Source organism: Gouania willdenowi, chromosome 3 (genome assembly GCF_900634775.1).
Source record: "Gouania willdenowi chromosome 3, fGouWil2.1, whole genome shotgun sequence".
Taxonomy (NCBI): domain Eukaryota; kingdom Metazoa; phylum Chordata; class Actinopteri; order Blenniiformes; family Gobiesocidae; genus Gouania; species Gouania willdenowi.
Window position 1 is genome coordinate 21,663,428 of NC_041046.1, and position 13,706 is coordinate 21,677,133.

Consider the following 13,706-nt stretch of genomic DNA (forward strand, 5'->3'; position numbering starts at 1 on the left):
TTTAGAATAAGATGAGATGTCTCTGCCGATTTATGCGCACACAGGCATACACACATGCACGTTCATGCACGCACATTATGACAGGCCATCTGAATGTCCACATATCCATTAGAGGAGTCCCCTCACTCAGCAGGTTTTGTTGAAATGTTTTACATAAAAATAGGATGTTATCCCTTTCTCTGCTTCACAGCAAAATACACAATTATTTCCATTCACAAATGCACACTCACTGGTGTCAGTAACACCCTATGATACCACAATTTCCTATTAATTTAATTCTTTATAGAATCATTTCATTAAGTCTAATTTGGCCCGAAGTTCTTTGGCAAGACTGAAACAAATGGAAGAATGGATTTATGTTATTTGAAGTATTGGACATATCCTTGTATACTGGATCAAAGTAAAGGTACCCAATCCGAAATTATCTTATGGGCTCATTTACATGCACATATGATGGTGTTCCATCAAAATCTTTTGTTTGAATGGGAAAATCAGCTTGTACGCTCTTCTTTTATGTCAAAAATACCAGTCCCTGGACTAATTAGCAGGCTGGTAGAGAGGGAAGGTAATGCAATGTTGAATAAAGAGAAGGAAAAAAGGCCTTTCTTTCATTTGGTATGGTAATATTTCCTGCTCACATACTCTGGCTTTGACAAGAACCAGCTTTGGAATAGTAGAGATGGAGGAGCAAGCAAGGCGAACCACAGTTAGGAATCTGAGAAAGATGCATAGAACTATTTGATATTCAAAAAAGTGGGGCCAGAAGAAGGAGCAAAGGGTGGGAAGATGGAGTAGAGACAGAGGAGATGGGATGAAGAAACACGGAAAAGGGAACTGATCGTCAGGCTGTTCGACTTATCCTGCAAGACACTTCATGCCGGATGAGTCATGAAATCTGGAACTGTTTGCGGTGATTGATTTAGCACAGCAAAACATAGTACGACTGACAAGCAGGTGCAAACACACGCAGAGATCCGCTGCAGTAAATGTTTACACAAAACACAGCGGAGATGGAAGAAAAGGCTAGTATAAGAAAATAAATCAAATAAAACAATAGCCATTATTAACAGCAACTGAATGAGAAAATAAAGTGTGTGTGAGGGAGAGAAAAAGCTGCACACCCGCGGCGGTGCGTGTGTTGAGTCTGGGGACACTGCGGTGGAGAGAGGATGCTGTGTGCTATGGATGCACTGCTTCAGTGATGTTTTGACCGTCAAACTCTGGTGTCGCGTTGATGGAAGAAGCATCGGGCCAGAATCAGCTGATCAGATGCATAATTTACGCAGTGATGGCACAATGTTCACATATGAGAGTGTGGTGACACTACTCAAAAAGTCAAACCTGATTGACAGACTGTGTTGCAGGATTAACTCAGATCAATGGCAGATCAATATGACTGTTTCTGTCCAAATCTGCTTATTTTTAATAGACTGATCAGAACAAAATTACAAGACCTAACATAGCAGCCACATTAAATTAGGGGGAAAAAAATATCATTCAATTTTAAAGTTGTTTAAAAAAACATTATTTCTTTATTTTGTTTTCTACATTATTAAATGTTTGTGCAGCAGACAGAGAAGTCCATCTTCCTCCAATTTAACTTCCTCAAATGTAATTATATGCTTCTGTTCACCTCACGTCTCCAAAATGCTCATTTAAATAGGGCGGTGTCCACCACTTCTGCACGTGCGCTAATTATTGCTGCTGAATTCCTCGCAGCAGGTGAGGAAACTGCATCACCAAAGGATTTAGGGACGCAACTGGTTTACCACCCTTTATTTCAGATCTTAGTGAATCCGCCCCTGTATGTCATACATAATAGGCCCAGTGCAGGTCTGCATGTGTCACACATGGGAGGAACTCCTGTGTTTTTTAATACATTTTTAATCCCGCCATTTGATGCCCCCCTTGTCTACTATAATTCGTACTGACTGCTGGACAAAAATCAAAGGACTTGTACTTCCTGCTTCTCGCGTCTGCTGCTCAGTGCTACAAAAAAATGAATTTTTAATAGTGTCCCACCTCCCCCTCAAACTCTAACACATGCACACACACACACACACACACACACACCTTTGTATGTTTATTTTAACATGAAAGCAAGTCTGTGTGAGAGCACTGGCTGTTGTAAGTCACTTCTCATTAGTGCTCTTATTTCCATATGTGTGCATAGTTCCCAATGAAAAAAATAGAGAATACCTCGGTGTATTATTCTTTTCATTCTTTAGATTTAGATTCACGCCTCCCACTGATTTTTTTTTTTTTCTTTCCCCCCATCGCTTTTATTTTCACTGCACAATGTGTGGTATTGTTTCATTCAAGCAATTCCTTCTATTACCATGGGGATCTTGTCAATACACGTTTTACATCAGATTACAAATCTTTTGTCAAAGGGTTTGTTTGCTTTACCCCCAAAGCTGTACTTAAATGAAAACACTATTTCCTCAAAGCTCAAAGTGCTTTCCATAACAATAATCACATTTTGGGATAAATAAATGTGTAATAAAAGCATGCATAAGATTTCTTCTGCTCATCAAATTAGTTCATTTCAGACTATTGTATTTCAGGCAGCATTTGTTTTTCTTAGAGATGGGTAATATTTCTCAGCCCACTGATATTATCAATCAATATTAGCCATAAAAAGCAGTATCGGACTATGTCTATCAGTTTATTGACAGATATTGAAAAACCGATATGTGCTGTTGTTTTAGACATTATAAAAATGAAGATGGCCCTTTTTTCCATTACAGAGCTTGAATAGGTATTCTTATTTTGCACAGTTGATGTTTATTTGTACATCCAGTGTGTCATCAAATTAAAAGTAGCCTTAACCTGTTATTTCCATGGAGATACATTAAATCCATCCTTGTTCTTACCCGCTTGCTCCTTCTTTCAAGGGACGCAGGGGGTGTATATAATGCAACCTAAAATGTATTAGGGGGAGGGTGGCTCTCTATATATTGGTATCGGTTAATATCGGAAATCAGATATTTAGAGTTGGACAATATCGGATATCGGCTAACAATAAACATCCCTAGTTTTTATATCATGCTATTTACTAGTTTGTTTGTTTGTTTTACAGTGTCAGCATTGCGCTCCTTTGTATAATGACAAGCCATTCCGGTCAGGTGATCAAATCCAACCTATGAACTGCCGACCCTGTCAGTGTAACAATCACGCCTTCTCTTGTCACTACGATGTGAGGACAGATGACCAACCGGACAAGCACTATCGGGGGGGTGGAGGTGTTTGTGAAAACTGCATGCACAACACAACAGGTACAAAAAATCAACAATTTGCTTTTTTATTTTGAAACTGTTGCGTGAAGATCTATATTTCATAACAGATAATGCACTAAGACACAAACATTAAACTAATATTGGTACATTCCTCCAAATAATTGGTGTCAGTTACGTATTCCAATTACTTTAATGGCCAAAGAGTTACAAACCAAGTTCCTATGCATTAGGCTTCTAAACACTTTTATTTGAGTTATTTAAGTTCAGTTAATACAAGCATGTGATGTGATAGGTTACCAATAAGCCCATTCATAAGATTTCTATCATGATATTGTTCTGTTGTGTTTGCATAAGAAAATAGAAGCTATTAGGAATAATGTCAAATCAGCTACAAATTTATAAGCTATGCAAAAATTTAAGTGGTGTATAACCGATTATATATGAAATAAGAACATTGGTAAACAGAAGATATATACTGCACATGAACATTAATTATTATGATTCAAGAAAAAAGAAGCAGAGCACAACTAAATTAAAATAAGGAACTTTAATTAACAACACTGTCAACATAAGGACTGTAAATCCACTGATGGATAACAAAAGGCAAACTTTTGCAACTGTATTTCTGGAATACAATGTATCAAAGGCTCAGTAAACAGTAAACAAAAATAAAACAAAAAGGCTAAGTGTAACTGTAAATAATGAACTACTGCACTTCCTCTATTGTTGTAGTTTTTAATCATTACTGCTGATTCAAACTGTGAGCTTATAATGCAGAAAGCATACACAAAATTTCCTTGCTAAAAAAGTAACACTACATATTACAGCCTGAGTGATTATTCGGCCAGGCTATTGATAAATTAATCAGTGATAAAATCAGCTCGATTAAGCGGCCACACTAATCAGTCGAGCTGTAGCATAAATCAACCATTTTGTTTAAAGTCAAAATGTTGTAATCAAGCTGATTTACTGAATAAGGTGACTATTTAAAAGTTTAAATCTGCTGATAATTTGATGGGCAAGCCTGATTTTGGCAGGTGTGCCCTTTGTAAAGTTTGGTAAGGGCCAGTCATGGTGTGGGATTGGTTTTCACAGATTTAAACTAAAAATTCAAATTCATAACTGGCCTCCATCCAAACATCTTTTGAAAGATTTAAGAATGGTCAAAACCCAATGGATGAAGGGACATTGTAATATGTGTAAGTTCAAAGACAGTTGTCCCAAACCTTTTGGCAGTATAGTGTTTACAGGAAAGTAAAATTATACTTCATCAGACACAGAAATCTTAACAATACTAGTTACCAAAGGTATGGGTATTTTAACACTTTCGAACACTTTTACCTTCACAGCTATTATAATAACCAATGAAAAAATGAACACTTTTAAAATAACATTTTCTCTATAAAAATATGGATAATGTTTTGGTTGTTTTTGGATAGGTAACCACTGTGAGCTGTGTCTAAGTGGCCTTTTCAGGCTGGAGGACGCAGATCCCACTTCATTTGATGTGTGTCAGCCCTGTGACTGCGACACTGCTGGAACCGACAATGGCAGTATGGAGTGTGCTCAGGTAGACGTCAACACAAATTTAATAACTTATCTTGGTTGGCTGAAAAAATATTCATGTCGCATAATTCTTTCCAAAATTTCTAAATTGTGTGAAGTATTTATCTTTTTTGGGCGCTGTCTTTTTCTTCTGTTCAGATAGGAGGACAGTGTACGTGTAAGGCAGCTGTAACTGGTCGCCGGTGTGGAGACTGTTTGCCCGGATGGTTCGGTCTTCAAGCATCAAATCCAAACGGGTGCTCGTCCTGTAACTGCAGTGTCCTGGGGATCGTCCGTTCCTCAGCAGGAGAAGTGGCCAGCTGTGACAGTCACACAGGACAGTGTCAGTGTAAACCTCATGTTACAGGTAAGCACATCCCTGTGAACACATTCACTTTATTGGTTTATAAAGGAAACATCACGTCAGTGTTTTTCAACCTTGGGGTCGTCTGAAATGTCTAGTAATTGATTTAAAAACACATTATTGTAATTTTTTTTATTTTTTTTCAAATCAAAACACCACACACAACTGTATTCTATAAATATTGTTTAAAAAATACAGTATACAAATATTAATCAAATAGTTCATTAAATAATAAAAAAATATACTTTTGTTTTCTTTTCATTATTATTATTTTCAAATTACAACACCACGCACAATCTTAAACAACTGTATTCTATACTTCCACTTTCTCAAATATAAATCTAGTGAAAAATACAGTAGAAAATTAAATAATTAAGTAATAAGAAGAAAAATAATATTTTTGTTGTTTTATATTATTCTTCTTTTTCAAATTAAAACACCACACATAATCTCAAGCAACTGCATTCCATACTTTCACTTCCTCAAATGTAAATCCAGTTAAAAAATACAGTATAAAAATGCTACTCGTGACTTTATCACAAATATGTCATGTTTGTGATATAGTCAGGATAGATCATGATAAAAAAATAACCTAAAAAAGGTTGGAAACCACTGCATTTGGTGGTTAAAGGTAAAACATTAAGCCATAATCGAGCAGCTTAAAAAAGAAAAAAAAAATATCCAAAATGTTTTAAGCTTCTTCGATCAGGAGTTCCATTACTAGTTCAATTGTGAAGTTCCATTGTATTAATTACTAGATTTTGTTGTGCATGGCAGTGCACACAAAGGCTGTGGATGCACATGATAAAAGAGACTCACTCACAAACACAGACATGCTTACACACATCTATATCCCAAAGCTTTGCGGCAGCCAGAATAAACAAGCTTTTCTGCGCTCGTTGTTCTTCCAGCCGTTGTGCGTCTCTTTGTGATAAACTCTCTCCCCTGTGTCTTTGAAGACCAGGCTTGTATGAAATGCAAAAGCGGCCGATTTTTGCTAAGACGTGCTATCTAGACTCCACCATTCGTGCGTGTGTGTGTGTGTGCGTGCGTAACGTGGTTGTGTGATTTACTTTTTTTTTCGTTGGATTTTTCTATTGTGTGTGTGTAAGTGTGCCATTAAGGACCAAACTCTCTAATTTAGTGCCAAGTTGATTAAAACAAACTGCCGCAGCCCTTTATGTTTTTTATACTCCCTCTTACAAGACCCATTTTCATTTATTTCTGTCCATGTTTGTTTGGTGGCTCCCACAGGTATTTTTCAGAAATAAGATTTGATTATGGCAATTTATTACTGGCGAGCTGATACTTTGAGCAGAGCAACGGCAGCCATGCTTTAGAAGGATGAATATGAAAATGGTGCTTGTAGCCACAAATACACACATGCAGAAAGATGCACACAGTCCTAACAAGGTGCTGGAGTGCAGTGTGTACTTAGTGTTTGAAATGGTGATGCATGGGCCTGTAAACCAGCTGGATACTGATAAGAGCACTGGACATATCCTGCAAACACACACAGAAAATGCAAAAACACACAGGTAAGCAGAGACAAATTGCTTCGTTTGTGTTCTCGTCAAAGAATTCAGACACATTTTTCTCTTCATAATTTCTCTTTGCGTTAGCCTCATAAGGTAATTTCTTGCATTTTCAGATATACAATTTTAGAATACAATATTTGCTAAGATAGGATTGAATTGATTAGTTATGTTATTAGTTGTAATTGGTAAGAATTTTGCACCTGATCTACAGACACTTTCCAAAAAATTAGAATATCATGAGAAAGTTGTTTAATTTCCATAATTCCATTCAAAAAGTTAAACTTTCATAGATTGTAGATTCAGGGCCCACAATTTAAACAATTTCAAGTATTTATCTGTTTATTTTTATATAATTAAAGAACTTTTCTGGTGTTCTAATTTTTTGGAAAGGGTTTGTACTTTATTTAGACTATATTATTTAAATCAAATAGTTGTTAATACATAATCTTGGAGTGTTCATTCACTTCTTCACCCAAGTAGAAATGGACACATACTTTCATGACACTCCTATGAATAATGAGTGTAATTCATATCTAAAACGTCATTAAAGCTGCAGGCAAAGGGGAAATGCTCAGAGACACACACATGATCATGGTGTGCACTTACACAGGTGTTTGCATATGGCTTTGTTAATATACGTCTGTTCTCAGACATCTACTGTAGACTACAACCACCCACATATGAACACTTACCCTCCTCACAAATGGCTGCAGTGACTGGATTGCCCCCAGGCATCCATTTAGGGACAGATTGCCTGTCATGGAATACGTATGGCATATTCAAATAAGCCTTAAATGCACACACTGGATAGCATAGCATTATTAGCACAGCTGTTGTGTGGACTTGGAGTTTGCAAATGTGTTTTTTATCAAAATAATGTTTTATTTGATGAAAGGAAAAGCCTCTGAGCAGTAAATTTAATCGCTTATTGAACTTTTTAAAGATTTTTTTTTTTTACCTCTCATTTTCACTGAAGAATATGCAAATCTGTTTTAAAGTGTAACAAGACTGTTTTTATTTTTACAAAAAGGTCAAAGTTACAAAATTCATTAATATTCCTCTGTCCATTTTTCTATCCTTTATTTTGCTTTCCTGCATTTGGTAACATAATTTATTTATTTTTGCTCAGCAAAATTAAGTGTTTGGCCTTAGGTAAGTGATCCATCATATATGTAGAGGGCCTGGCCCTAATGATGGCATTTTAATACACTCAACTACCATTTCTCTTACTCATTTTTCTCACTCATGCACATTGCTACACACACACACGCACGCATCAATGTATTTCTATGAATTTCCTTTTTTTCCTCCTCTGATATTCCTTATTCCAGGTCGTTCATGTGAACGCTGTGAGTTTGGATATTGGAACCTCTCTCACCCAGACGGCTGTGTCCCATGTGACTGCAATCCCTTGGGTTCCCTCAGCTCATTCTGCGAGCCTGAAGGTGGCCAGTGTCAGTGTAAGATCGGAGTGGGAGGCCAGCGATGTGACTCCTGCGGCAGTGGTTTGTGGGGGTTAAGACTGGAGGGATCCTGTACCGCCTGCAACTGCTCATATGAGGGCACAGTCCCTGGGACTGACTGTGATTCTCACACAGGGCAGTGCGTGTGTAAGGCATGTACATTTTTCATAGATGTTGATATTATGACTCGCATTCATGTTAAACTAACAAATTTTATAGCGAATTAGTATTTTAATACAGTGTTTCTCAAATGGGGGTATGTGTACCCGTAGGGGTACACGTTGGCATTATAGGGGATACTTGAGAGAGAGGAAAATTTACAAAATGAAAACATTAAAAATATGGGGTTTTAGAATGTTTATTTTTAAGTTAAAAATGATAATGACACTGAATATTACCAGCAACTCACAAAATGACAACAAAAACACAAAACAAGAGAAAGTTATACTGTACAAGAAAAAAAATGTACGACAAAATACACAAACATGACACAAAAAACACACACACTAAGATGTAAAAATGCTTACCATTACCAGCAACACACAAAACGACAACAGACAAACCAAATGAGAGAAAAATACACAAGATCACAACAAAATACACAAAAATAACAGAAACATACATAACGACATAAACAACCAAAAGACACCAAACACACACTGAGATAGAATAATTTAAATAATACAAACACACAAAAACTACACACTCACAAAATGACGATAGAAAGGAACATCAACTGAACATACAAGCGTAAGCCTTGGTCCTTTAGGAGGGACGTGACCGTAAATTATAAAAACTATAGAAATAAATCTAAAAAAAATAAATAAATCTATTCAGGAGGCACAAAATACTGTTTCATTCCACTTATTTACAAAATGAGATTCTTTAAAATGTGTTTTATCACTAATTAATTGCATTATTTTGCTCTATAGTTGTTTTTTCACAGAATTCTGTGTAATCAGACATAAGGGGCTATTGGAGCCAAAACAGTTTGATCAATGCATTACAACACAACCACACCAATCTGAATAGATGTAGGAAATAACTAATAATAGATTCAAGCCTCCTGACATCACAATAGAGGAAAGATAAATTTAAAGCCAGCTACACTTGAGTGTGCACTATTTGTGCCCCTGGATGACTGACTGAGGTTTGTTCTTAAGTCTTCTACTGTTCTACTATACACACTGTGTTCAGTTACAATGTCTAACGGGACACATTTTTAATTCCTGCGCTGTCAGTTCACTTTGCCACACAAACATCAAATATACTCTTTAACAGGCCCACTGAAACACATGCAGGTGCATAACATGAACGCTGATAGTATAAACAACAGAGTCCCTAAACAGGAGTAACAGTGGCAACATAAGGGGCACGGACCAAAACTGGGACAAGACGGAGAGAGAATAAAGCACATTAAGCAGTATTTTTTAGAATCTAATTTATTTAGTGGCTAATGAGCAAAGCAGTTATAGTAAAGCCCTAAATCGTGTTGCCCGCACAGCATAAATAACAGGCAAGATGGATGTAAGAGCTAACCTGTCCTGCTGGAGAAAAAATAATCTTATTCTTGTAGGGTTTGACGGTGTGGTACTTTTTTTAAATTTTTTTTTATTTTATGGTAATAATGTTTTATGTTTGTTTTTTAAGTAAATGATAAAAGAAATTAGAGGAATGCTTTATAATCAGGTAAAAGTATTAAAGTAGGAAATCAGCCTTACTGCACACCAGTCTTCAGTATATAAAAGTGAAGAAAACATGTAATAATAGTGGTAGAAATAGTGTGGTTATTAGGCGTTTTTTTTTTTTTTATATACTGTCAGACTTCCATGGTAGATAACCATAGTTTGAAATTTACATAACGATCTTTCTCCTTCGTATATTTAATCTTTTATCCTGTGTTTCTTCCCTTTCCATCCTTTTATTCCTTCCTTTTGTGTTTTGCGTAGGAGCATGTAGAAGGCCTTCGTTGTGACACTTGCCGTCATGGTTATCACAGCCTGGACCATCGTAACTCCCTTGGCTGTCTGCCTTGTGTCTGTGACATCAGAGGAACACTGTCAGATGGTGTCTGTGATATGAAGAGCGGACAATGCCCATGCAAGGAGGGAGCGGAAGGGGCTCATTGTAGCAACTGTGCTGACAACTTCTATAACAGGAGCTCAGACCTTCAGAGTAAGAGGAAAAACTCAATGGGTGCCAGATTTAGAGTCCAGTTACAGATTTATAAATGATACTCTTGCACAGTAAAACCTTTACGAAAAAATATTTCTTTAAATATTATTTTGGGCAAAATATTTTGGCTCAAAAGGTACATGTTTCCTTTCCTATTTTCTTATTTAAAACTCACCACTAGTTTTGACCATCAGAAAAGCAGGTGGGAATTAAGTTAAACAAACCCCTACCACCTGTGAAATAATTTTAAATTAATTCAAAATAATGGATTTATTTAGAAGAGCTTTGCTGATCAGCTGTTTTTACCAGGGAGCCACAATTCACTAAACATAATTATGTGCAATTAATTTAGAGAACAGTCATTTTAATCTTCAACTTTAAAGTCCGTGTAAAGTCTATAAAAATCAGGTCTCAAAATCATAGAAAAACAAGCACTTCTCTCTGCTCTGAAATGCTGGGGGCGTGTCAGTTAGAGGCACTGGAACCACGCCCACACGCGGGCAGGGCGCCGCCTCTGTGTACTGTCTATAGGAGAGAGCAGTGTGAAAGCAGCTCCAGCGTCGATACTATCGACTCAATCAATCGTTCCGGGTTGAGTCAAAACTGCGCCCGCTAGAGGCGAAACACACAATTGCGTTGCAAAAAAGGCTCATTTCATGGAAAATGTGGCACCAGCGGACGCGTTTTATTCCGCCGAATATGTGGTTTATTTTCGGCCGAATTGCGCCCGCAGGAGGCTGGAAATTTGGTGTGCTTCAGCAGCAGGGTCGGGTTTATGCTAATGAGGGCACCGTTACGTAACGAGGCTATACATTTTCCTTAATTCACTTCATTTGTCAATATGCATGTCTAGTGTTTGTATTTTAGTGTCCTAGGAGAGATTGTCTCTTAAATCTTAAAATGATAATTAAGGTCAGATTATTTAACATAGAGTTTTGTGGATGTAACATTAGTAATAATAGTCTTTTCATTTTGTGGTTTTGTGTCATAATTAGCGGATTTGTCTGCTGGCTGTGAACCGTGTACCTGCAACCCTAGAGGGAGCGTCACTGGGTCAGTTTGTGACAGTATCACAGGGCAGTGCGTTTGTGTTCAGACACGCTCAGGAAAGGACTGCAGCAGCTGCCGACCTGGTGAGTCTGCAACATGCATGGAATTGGCGAAATGTACTTTTTGTTGATATCCTGAAACCATTAACACATACAGTGCCTACAGTACACTACACCTGCATATTTTTTTTCTACTTTTCTAAATGTGAATATGTCAGCAATGACATCACTTTTGAAAAATAATTATTGTAATTGTGTTAACAGTTTTACATTGGAATGTGGTTGGACTTATTTGACTACATATTTAAAAGAAATGGATAGAGGTTGACCATCGATATACCGATATTGCAGCCTTGCGTATCGACCGATACCGATATTGACCCGATGCGATATCAGCATGAATTATACATACTTTTATTCCTTTTTTTTTTCTTTTTCATAAAAAATAACAATTACTTATTTTGTAGTGTGGAATGTTAGAAAAGGCTTGATCAATAGGTGATTTGGGGCGCCATGGGGGGCTAGGTTGGGGTGCCTGGGGGCCGGCGGGGAGACTCCCGGTGGCCCCCAGGGGCCACGGTGGCGTGGTGCGCTGGGTCCTTGGCTTCTTGGGGCTTTCTCGGGTGTGTATGGGGGGGGCGATGGTTGCCTCTCGGCTTGGGATCTTGGGGGCGTTCGGGGGGCTGCTTGGCCGTGGGGTGGTCGCCGGGGGCCCCCAGATTGCCCGCTCTTGCTGCTGGCCTGGCTGCTTCTTCGGGCCCGGGGGCGGCTCGTGGGTTTTGCAGTGGCGGTTCTTGGAAATACATTTGTCATGGATGCACTGGCCTTGGGCTGTGGGATAACACTCATACTGGGCTCAACCACAGACACGTTGTTCCCAAATACCTGTTTTATGGAATTTCCACTCACCTCTTCCTCTGTTCACAGCCACCACCATTATTCCTAAGCCGCACACTGGTCACCAAACTGGCTTGATAACTCAACAATAAGAACAATATACACAACCACAATTTCACATCGCATCACTTGAAACCTATCGACTACTCCCCACCCATTCTATATCCTATCTTGTATCCCTCTTCCCTGTTAACTTCCCCACCCCTCTCCAACCCCTCACCTTGGTGTAACACTGCCCTCTCTTTTTTACACCCTCCCTTTAATAAAGTATTTCTTACCCTTCCCTAGGGAGGGCTGGTGATGGTCACAATTATGCAATGAAATAAATAAATTTATTTAATTGCAATAACAAAATATGCATTGCTGTTAAAAGATTGCACTTCTTGTAGTGTTAACCTTCAACAGAATGTGCAGACAAGATAAAAAAAAGAAAAAAAAAAAAAAAAAAAGAAAAGGCTTGATCAAGTGACTCAAACAATAGTCAGCAACAGTAGGTATGAGAAACACTGACCCATTAACCAATTGGTTACATACATTTTAACCTTCAACAAAATATCTACAGTATTCTACAACTGAATAAAATATATAAAAAATGAATTGCAAAAAAAAAAAAAAAATTGGAAATTTGAATCCGATATCCTATATTTTCAGGCTGATATCGGATCGGGACACCCATAATTTCAATTACACCAAATATTATCCTACACACATGGTGAAATCACACACCCAATTTGATACCTACAAATAAATGTCAAATAAATCTTGATAATTATCATGCATGCCTTAAATACATTGACCTTAATCTGTGTCCAGGTTTTTACCACTCTCCAGATCAGAGTTTGTGTTTAGAGTGTGACTGCCATCCAACGGGAGCACAACACCGGGATTGTGAGGCCCAAACTGGACAATGTGTGTGTGTGCATCCATCAGTGGGAGGGCGACGATGTGACCAGTGTCGAGAAATGTTCTTTGGGTTCAACCCTGGTCTGGGCATGTAAGTAATAACAGCTACATTCATGTTTTTTGTTTGTTGTGCAGCCACCAATTTAAGCACACACACACCAGCACGTGCAGTCTGACTAGTTTACAGATTATATATGACTTACATCAGGTAAGAGCTGCTTTGACCTTTATGGTTAATGTCTCCAACTGCAGGCTATCTCAGCACACACACACACACACACACATGCTCGGACAGCACTTTACACTTGGTACAAACACATGCTACCAAACACACTTAAAAAGATATATGATCCCCAACAGACTTATTAGTTTTTCAACCTATTATTACAGAGTAGCACAGTAATGGAGCTTAGAGGAAAAAAGAGGCTGACTGACAGATTTATCTTTATTGAGTTTAGAGTAAATCTTTCTGTTAATGAATACACGTCACGAAACCAGGAAACTAACGTTTCTTGGCTCAGTGGTCATTTGAA

General features: G+C 37.9%; 1 protein-coding gene across 2 annotated transcripts in view; it reads left to right on the forward strand.

Annotated features, from left to right (window-relative positions):
• The window catches only part of ush2a (Usher syndrome 2A (autosomal recessive, mild)), a 227,032-nt gene that overhangs the window by 40,891 nt on the left and 172,435 nt on the right, over positions 1-13,706 (forward strand). The window contains exons 13-19 of one of the 2 annotated variants that reach the window (XM_028473043.1): positions 3,083-3,278; positions 4,679-4,809; positions 4,944-5,151; positions 8,018-8,301; positions 10,099-10,324; positions 11,320-11,457; positions 13,084-13,264. In XM_028473043.1, coding sequence (XP_028328844.1) covers positions 3,083-3,278; positions 4,679-4,809; positions 4,944-5,151; positions 8,018-8,301; positions 10,099-10,324; positions 11,320-11,457; positions 13,084-13,264 — 1,364 coding nt within the window. Of the gene's footprint in view, positions 1-3,082; positions 3,279-4,678; positions 4,810-4,943; positions 5,152-8,017; positions 8,302-10,098; positions 10,325-11,319; positions 11,458-13,083; positions 13,265-13,706 lie in introns of those variants that run through there. The other variant, XM_028473039.1, reaches the window with a different exon arrangement.